This window comes from Heloderma suspectum, chromosome 5 (genome assembly GCF_057233095.1).
Source record: "Heloderma suspectum isolate Gila_16-S chromosome 5, 16-S_ref, whole genome shotgun sequence".
Taxonomy (NCBI): domain Eukaryota; kingdom Metazoa; phylum Chordata; class Lepidosauria; order Squamata; family Helodermatidae; genus Heloderma; species Heloderma suspectum.
In genome coordinates, this window is record NC_139462.1 from 30130823 (window position 1) to 30140487 (window position 9665).

The window sequence follows — 9665 nt, forward strand, 5'->3', positions numbered from 1 at the left end:
AGGTTGCTGTACCCAACATCAGTGGAAAGTTTCTGAATGCATAATGAAAGGCATAACACAGAAAAGTTCAATAATTAGTTCCTAGCAAGCTAGCTATATGGATGATATATCAAAGTAAGGGAAGTTCCCAGCTGATATGGGTATGTTGCTTATTTCACCCTGAGATGTGGGGTGTATTGTGATAGCTATCTGAGTTCTGGGCAGCTGGTATTTTATTGGTTCACTAAAGAAAGTGGTTGACAGGTCCAGCATGTGGGCTTTTCCCTGCAACAGACTTGGATAGGTGATAGATGCCAGGCATTTTAGAAGGGCAGCACAATAGGAAAACAGACAAGAGAGGAGCTTTTACTATAGTCCATTGCTGTAGTAAGTCACTGATCATCCATTGCCAAGTACCTTCTAGTAAGTTGGATCCAGACTAAGTTAATCACACTTTAAGTCCCTGGGAGAAGTTAGTTATGAATATCTTAAGTCCCATTGAGCTCAATAGGACTAACTTAATCTGGATCCAACCCAATGATTTTTTTCTATACAGACACACAAAGCTTCAATACGGGTACAGTACAAGATCCTCTGCTTCTTTCCACCCCTTTTATTTCCACCACTAGGACATATATTTACTCCAGTGCAACTTTAAACACTCACACAGTTATCTGGGCCTGAGACTATACTGCAGAAGAGCTCATACAACATGTAAAACACTTCTGATTAGGGAGATCCTATCCAATCCACTATGGTCATCATGGCCCTGCTCTAGGTTCTAGTATAACCTCTTCTGAAGTATTTCCTTAGGATATTTTTGGATCTCTCCTCCACTCAATGAGTGCGCAAGGCAATGTACAATAAAAATAAGTACTACTGAAAAGCAGCTTGCCTGTTCTACTAGATTACTCACTGCGTAAAAACTTTCAAAACTGATCCTCTGATTGAGTAGACACTTCTTCCATGCCCACACCAGGTTCTCACAGTCACAGAGGGGGAAACAAATCACAATGGCTTATTCCCCCCCCCCCATGGATGCCAGTCATGTGCCAGGAGGACTTGCATAATTACTCTTGGCAGTGCCTGTTGTCATGTTGTGCAAACCCAGTCAGGGTGGCTTGTTGCCATGGATAACAAGCCACCCAGAACCCATGGGCTGTTGTACGCACCACGGTGTGTGCGTGGAATAAGCCAACGTGGCTTATTTCCCCTCTGTGATCATGCAAACTGGGCTGTCTGGCTATCTAGGACTGCCATCATCACATTTCCCATAACATTTCTTAGAGAGAAGTTGCTAGATGCAAACTTCATCTTAGGGACCTTGGAGTATTAGCTTTTTGTGTGCAGGATTGAAGCCTAAGCCATTTCAGTTTAAGAACGCCTTAAGAAAGTTTCACCAGAGCAGTTGAATATTAACAGGCTTTGCTTTTTTTTAAAAAAAATGTGACATTATGGTTTTGTTTTATTATGTACTGCTGCTTTTACTCTTTATGCATATTATTTTAAATCACTGGAAGTTACCCTGATTTTATGAAATATAACTATTATAATATTACATAAAATTGTATAAATATTACAAAAATAAACAGCAGGAGATTTGGGTTTTGATTTGTTGTTCATCTGTGTGACTCATTAGCTAGGCCCTATGAAAGTTAATACTCCAAGGTCCCCAAGATATAGCTTGCATCAAGCAACTTCTCTCTAAAAAATGTTATAGGAAATTGTGACAACTGCAGAAAATCAAATATGCACACAGTTTGAGATATTGAAATAAAGATTAGTAATACAATTAAAAATTATAATTCTCCTCCTGGTTAATTATAAATGTAGTTCTTCCTAATGCTTTATCCTGAATGGTTTATTCTTATGCTCAGCAGCACACCTCTCTAGGGAGAGGACTAAAAAAATCCATCAATTACTCAATTAGTGCATTTATTTTCCAAGATGTAGTGGAAGGAAAGAGAAGGAGAGAGGGCTCCAGAAATGCCCAAGGCATCCATGCCCTACTTCAAGAGAGCAAGAGAAGAAACAGGGCAAAATGCTTGATAATTATGAAATCATGTTACTAGAAGCAAATAAAATTAAAACCATTCCACAGGATGTATGTGTACGCGTGCGCACATGTGTGTGTATGTTTTTAAAGCAAAAGGAAGAACCACTTTACTTACCAAAATTGGAGAAACTGGAAAGTTTTCATTCAGAAGATATATTTAATTGTGTTTCGACTCTGCAAAAGCAAAACCACGAGTTCTGAAATTTAAGTGTTCTCAAGGGGCTGGTTGTCTAATTCTCAAGAAAGGATCTCTGCTTACAGACATGCCTAGTATTTTATTCACACAGAGATAGTACAAAGCATTATGGAATCAAGGATGTGTCAGCCCTTCAGCTTTAAAGAGGTTTTTAAAGCTAGACAAAAAGAAGCTTATGGTGCAATCCTATGTATGTTTAGACAGAAAAAAATCCTACAACTCCCAACATGCCCCAGCCAGCCATAGGGTCAAATCCTGCAAAGGTCCCAGCACAGATATTAAAAAATCTGCCACCATGATCGCAATCCCCCTTCCATACATTTAGTAAACATCTGCAAGGAGCAGCACCTCCTACATTAATTAATGAGGTGGGAAAACATGTCCAATCATTATATGTAACCAAACCCCCTATTTCGTATGGCCAATCACACTATATATTGTTACCAAATAAAAATAGATTGGTATCTGTTCTCAAATATTTTTCACTTGCTGTTAACAGTCAGTTATAAGACAGACTAAAAGAGAGCTAAGAAATGAATAATACATAAGAACATAAGAAGAGCCATGCTGGATCAGACCAAGGGTCCATCTAGTCCAGCATTCTGTTCACACAGTGGCCAACCAACTGTTGACCAGGAACCCACAAGCAGGACATGAGTGCAACAGCACCCTCCTGCCTATGTTCCCCAGCAACTGGTGTACATAGGCTCACTGCTTCTGGTACTGGAAGTAGCACATAGCCATCAGGACTAGTAGCCATTGATAGCCTTTCCTCCAGGGATTTATCTAATCCCCTCTTAAAGGCATCCAAATTGGTGGCCATCACTACATTCTGTGGCAGCGAATTCCATAGTTTAGCTATGAAGTACTTTCTTTTATCCATCCTGAATCTCCCACCAATCAGCCTCATAGGATGACCCCAAGTTCTAGTATTTTGAGAGAGTGAGAAAAATGTCTCCCTATCCACATTCTCCACACCATGCATAATTTTGTACACCTCTATCATGTCTCCCCTTACCTTCCTTTTTTCCAAGTTAAACAATCCCAGCTGTTGTAGCCTTCTCTCATAGGGGAGATGCTCCAGTCCCTTGATCATTTTCATTCCCCTTTTCTGCCCTTTTTCCAGCTCTACAATACCTATTTTAAAGATGCGGTAACCAGAACTGTACACAATATTCCAAATGTGGTCACACCATAGATTTGTATAAAGGCAGTATTATATTGGCAGTTTTCTTTGCAATTCCTTTTTAAATTATGCCTAACATGGAGCTTGTCTTTTTCACAGCGGCCACACACCGAGTCAACATTTTCCTTGAGCTGTCCACCACAACCCCAAGATCTCTTTCTTGATTGGACACTGCTAGCTCAGATCCCATCAGGTTATACTTGAAGTTGGGATTTTTTGCCCCAACATGCATCACTTTACACTTGCTTACATTGAACTGCATTTGCCATTTGGATGCCCATTCTGCCAGTTTGCAGAGATCCTTTTGGATTTTCATCACCACACCTGGTAAGAGTTCCAATGGCTTTTTTTCTTTTTATGCAATGGTGCTCATACCTATACATTTATTTATTACATTAATTATGCCCTATTTCCAGGGCATGTTATAGTTCCTGTAGGTACAGTGAGTTTGATTCCTCTCTCATTTAGTACAGTGTTAATCAAGATCAGAATACCATATGCAGTTAGTGATCATCATATTATTATGAAAAGTGAACACAGGAAATAGAATGCATAATTGAGTTAGGAATAAAAGTACAACAAATTAACATCAGCCTAATGCTGCAAAGATGTTCCCCCATATCAAGTCAGCAGACAACCTAACTGATGTGTTTACCTCTGCCTACAACCCTAGAAATCCTGTTTCTCAGATTCCATCCCAGATAACCCTTGTGCCAATCCTAACTGCAGCAGTGATCCCTGAATGTGAAAAGCAAAAGGTATTAAAGTTTACACAGAACATCATTCATATCACTATTAGCACACATAAGCCAGGTGTAAATTGCTAGCACAAAGGAAGGAACATCGTTTGCTGATTAGGGTGAATGTAACAAGGGACAGCCTTACTATAAAGTAATGCAGTTTCTCAAACGTTTGGAACTCTGAATCCCACATGATTGTGTAACATCTTCTCACACAGCTGATGCAAGCAACTCACTGCTGTGCGCATAAGATTTTGTTGATTGGGGGACTAATCCAAACTGATATTATAAGAGAACTTCCATACATTTCATGACTCTGCAGCATCCATGGTTAGCACAACACTTCGGAGGACTACAACAAGATAGTTTTGCTGTTGGGAGGAGAGTGCCACTGACTATCAGGGCTTTACATCACTTCCAGGTGCAAGACTCCTACCCAGACTATCCCACTGAAATAATATGAAGCAGTTGCATCAGACCACACATTCCAGAGAGGGCGCCATTTTGCTATCTTCAGTCTCTCTAATTTAAAAGACAGCGGTCCAATCCAGTGAAGAAGTGATTTTGGCTTTTCGCTTCACATACAAAAATATTTAAAGCCAGCCTCATTCACATGACCAGTATATTAGATAAGTCTGAATAAGAGAAAGAGCATCTCAGTACAAGAGGCAAAATCTACATACGTACTAGCAATTCTGTTCATCCCTTCAGATTCCTGGTAGTTGACAAAGACCTACAAGAATTATTGGAAACCCATAGCAGTTTTCACACAGCACTTTAAAAAAAGTTCTAAGACACATACACTGTTTGCCCTAAGACTGGATCCAAAATTGGGGGGTGGGGAGAATAGAGCTATGGTTGCCCTCAGCCTGAAAAAGTAATGGCTTATTTACCAAGAATTATCTCATGCTTCTTCTGAGTTTCTTGGATGCTTTGTGCAAACTGAGAATTGCATCCTATTGGGACAATGGTCCATTTAGCGGCCCAGGAAAATGGCCAACAACCTTGCCACCTGCTGGAGCTGGCACTGATTCTGTCCTTCCACCCTACACACAATGTTTCTCAGCTGTGATTGGAATAATATATATTTCTGGTGTCTCTCCCCCCTCCTTTTTTCCCCATGGTGCCAATGAAAACAGGTTTGTCAGCTAGTTTAATGAAGCTGCTCATCTTTGCTGTGTACAGTGTATAGATAACACATGAACGGGACTTCTTTCCACTACTTATTATTGAGCCAACTGGTGTGTGGCAAAGAAAGTTCAAGAAGGCGGTTGCTGAGATAGTCTCGCAAAGCAAATGCATCATAACGTAGTAACCGGCAAATATAATATAGAGACTCAATGCTCTGTGCCAGTCAGATTAATTAGAATGTAGCAAAACATTCACAGAGGAACACAGAAACGTGGCCAGATACAGAAGTAATTCAGAGAGAGCTATTTTACCACTATCTTCAGGCTGTAATAATAATGTTACAAATTTATTCTCAGTTTTAAAAATGAGGTATATATATGTGTGTGTGTGTGTGTGTGTATGGATATATATGGATAGCATTACAGAGACAATTTGGGGTGGGGACATTATTATTTAAGTAGGCATCAAGAGGTGGTGGTGGTGGTGGTGGTGTGTGCGTATGTAGAACAGTTCAGGAAAGCTCTCTTCATGCTGAGCAAAGCAAAAAGGAGGAAGAAGGACCAACTCTCAGGCACCTCAGCCCGGCAGAGACAGGCCAATATACAAAGGACCACTAGCAGTCCAACTAATTGTCCCAATCACAGTGCCTCTGCCCACCACTGTCCCCAACTTTCCAGTACTAATCAGATCATCTTCTCATTTGACTGTCTTTATTGAGCCTGTTTTGTTCCCTGACTAACCCTTGTTTATTTATTTATTTATTTATTTATGTTATGCGAAAAGACTGTCAATATGTGCTAGAGGAACATTATCAACTTCCTACAGGAATTCATTCAGCGGATATCCAGAAAATCTTTTTTCTAGCTCCCCCAGTCAACCAAATATCAGGCAAGCCAGCATTTTATGTAAAGTTAGAAAAGCCAGCAAATAGCAGGCAAACCAACAAATGGTGCCTATGGTGGTCTCAGTCATTCACACTGAAATAGGCTCTCCCCACACACTACAACAGAATTTTAATGTCTGCATCTCCTGGTTTTGAAGTGCTATGGTCAAAATGACTTGAACTACAACAAGCAGTTTACAGCTAAATCCTATACGTATCTTTTTAAAAGTAAGCCCCATTGAGTACAAACTGAGATTGCAGCTTTAGGGACTGTTCAGAAGTTACATATTTTCCAAAGAGATATTTTTCATGGGGATACCAATGCAGGAACACCTGAGGGTACTGTACCTATAGTATCTCTACAAATGCTCAGGAGATGGGTTGACTTCAAGTGAGATCCACCAAACACTCAAGTCCCTTTGGCTCCAGGGTTTTCAGTGAGGGAGAATACTTTGCCTCAAGTGTTTTGCTTGGTTTGGTTTAATTGCACTGTCCACATATGAATATCTGGGAAGGGACAAACATTAAGCAAGTAGGGAGTGCATACTGTAAGGTCACTTGTTCCAGGCCTCTCCAAGACATTTTAGTGATTGATGTGGAAAATCCAAATGGTGCTTTCCCCCATTATTTAATACAAAATCCATTGAGAAGTTCTCCTTCACAAGCCCCACCAAACTGAACAGGACCTGTGAAAGAGAACTCTGCATTGTTATCCAGCCCATCTTTTTCAATAGGACTTGCACAGGACAGCTTCCCACTGGATTGTGCCCTGCCCCTGTGGGTCAGCTCTGTCTCTCTCCTGCTCTGCTACCCTTTCTGGCTGCCAAAACGTGCCTCTTGAAGTGGCTGCCTCACTTTGGCTCATGTTTAGAGCTGCCTCAAACATGCCAACAGCTCACTCTCCCTGAAGTCTTCCTGCTGAAATTCCAGAGGGGTAGGCATGTTAAGTCTTTTACAGCAGATCACACAAAACACACACACACACACACACTTGTGGCACCTTAAAGGCTTCTGCCACAATAAACCTATCAGTCATACTAAGGTGCCACTAAACAAATGGGGGAGGTCTACTGAAGTCAAGGATGTCGGGAGTAAATGAGCTGAACGCGGATATGGAAGGAGTTCATGGATGTGATCAGTTCAGTTGAGGGTGTGTGTATGTGTGTATGTCTTGGTCAGGGAGACAGATTTGAAATTTAAGAGTGGGGAAGAAAGGACACCTGAAGAAATAAATGCATGGGGTTGTGTGTGTTTTTAAAAGCCAGCCTGTTATTATCACTTCAGGTACACATCAAGTGCAAATAGCTGTATAGCGACACACACACACACACACAGGCACCATCTGGGACATAAGGAGAGGTGAACACGCTCCAGCTGGTAAGCAGGAGGCTATGGTCCCTTTTTTTCAAGGAATCTACCGGAGGGGGGTGGGGGGCGACATGCCCAGTATCAAGGCTAGACCCTGTTAATTCTAAAATGCTGAGCCTGTCGTAGTGCAACCTTCCCTCCCAGTTTTGTCTTTCCCCTGAACCTCTCGGCTCCTGGAGGCTCCCAGTCCCTTCAGCCCCGGAGGCTGCTCCCTTCTCTGTTCCCATTTCTCAGGGCACTAGGAGGCTGCGAGGTCGGGCTCGCCACACTTTTCGGCTCCGAGAAACCCACACCGGGCACAACCCGGATCTCCTCGTGTGTCCCCTTAAAACGGCAGGACGGATTGGGAGCAGTGTGTGTGTGTGTGTGTTCTCCTCTCTCCCTTTTGCTGGAGAGGGGGAAACCCTCGGTGGTGTGCGCGCTTTTAAGTTTCTCCACAGCTGAAGCTGCGCGGAGGCAAAGAAAACGCCTGAAGAAACACACGCGGACGCCGCATTTTCGTGCAGGGACCAGGCGCGATGCCGTGTAAGGCTGCCGTTCCAGGGGGGCTCCCGCCTCGCTCGGGGAAGTGAGCTCCGCTGAACTCGGCAGTGGGGGCTTACTTCCGAGTAAACACGCGAGAGGCGAGCGACCTGCCCGTGGGCAGAGAAAGAGGCTGGAAGCGGCCACATCGAGGCCACGGTCCTCCTTCCTCCCTTCCTTCCCACAAGAGATGCTTCTCCTCCGTTCCCTGCTCCTCCCCACAAAATCTCCCTCCCTCTGTCTCACACGCACTCTTTCCTTGTTTCTTTCAATTAACCTGTGGAGGCAAAGAGGGGGGATCACCTGCCGTTGCAGGGCTGTAGGTGAAGATGGGCGGCCAGAGAGAGGGAGGCCACTCGGTCCAGCCTGGCCTGGCCTGGCCGGCCAGGGAAGGCGTCCGCCCAGGTGCCGGAAGAGCTCCAAGGCGCAGAGAGAAAGCGAGAGGCAGAGCCGCCGCCTGCAAAGGAAGGGCATCCTTACCTTGCGCAGCCGAGCCGGGGCTGCTGGCGCTCAGGATGGCCAAGGCGGGCAGCACGACCATCTGCAGTAAGTATCCCAGCCCCAGGCCATAGCGGGCGGCGGCGGCTTCCAGCCCTTTCCCCATGGCTGTCGGGCAAGCGAGAGCCCGCGGGCGGCGAGGCGCCCAACGCCAAAGACACCCCGAAGCCAAGTCCAGCAGCGGCAGCTCCACCTTCTCCGCGGCGGCGGCTGCGGCGGCCCGTTCCGGACGCGTCCCGCGCTGTCGCCGGGCTGCCGGTCCCCCGCGACTGTTCTGGGGGGCGAACGGCAAGGAGAAGTCGCCTCAGAGCGACGCGCTGCGCTGCGCTGCGCTGCCCCTCAGGAGCGGAGGCTCCCGGCCCGCCTCGGGCAGCGGTTCGGCGCACTTGGGCGACGCGGCGCGTGCGGCAGGAGCCCTCCGAAAGGCGGGCTTCCCCCGCCGGCTGGCCTCCTTCAGCCCCCTTGGCTTGGCCGATGGACCCAGCCGGGGCTCCTCCTCTGGCAGGCTGCGCGCCCTTTCGCCCAAATTGCGCGCGGCGGCAGCGGGAGCGAGAGTAAAGGCGTCCAGGCGGCGGCGGCGGCGGCGGCGGCGGCGGCGAAGTGAACAGGAATGGTCATTTCATAGTCTGGCCAAGAAGTCTGAGGGAGCTGGAGAGGGCAGAGGCGGGGGAGGGCGGGCGGGCGAGCGCCACCGGCTCCAGCAGCATCCTTCCGAACCCCGGCCCGGGGGAAGTCCACTGGGAGGCGAGGCAGCCCCGCAGAGGCACACGCCCCTTAGCGCGGCGGCGCTGCCTGCCTGCCTGCCTGCCTGCCGGCGTGCGTGCGTCAAGGCGAAGCGGGAGAGCGAGAACCGGCGCGCCGGAGCCCCTCTGCCTTCCCCCCCCGCCCCCGAATGTTGTACACGAGCTGCGGACTGAAGCCCCGGCTAAGGCACAGCGCTGTAGCCAATGGAGCTCCGCTTTCTCAGGAACACCTGCAAAACCCGAGCTGGACTCCCGGACGGGACTGGCTCCTCCCTGCTCTTGCCGCTTCAAGCTCGCGAGGACGGGCCTCTTGTGGGGCCGCCATCCTCAATAGGACTGACCCCGGGAAAATTCGGAATGACA

General features: G+C 46.4%; 1 protein-coding gene across 1 annotated transcript in view; it reads right to left on the reverse strand.

The window, feature by feature from the left end:
* Positions 1 to 9460, reverse strand: part of UNC5C (unc-5 netrin receptor C) — a 457616-nt gene extending 448156 nt beyond the window's left edge. The window contains exon 1 of the mRNA XM_084855645.1: positions 8542 to 9460. Within this exon, the coding sequence (XP_084711771.1) occupies positions 8542 to 8665 (124 nt within the window). The 5' untranslated portion in view covers positions 8666 to 9460. The remainder of the gene's footprint in view (positions 1 to 8541) is intronic.
* Between the last annotated feature and the right edge of the window lie 205 nt (positions 9461 to 9665).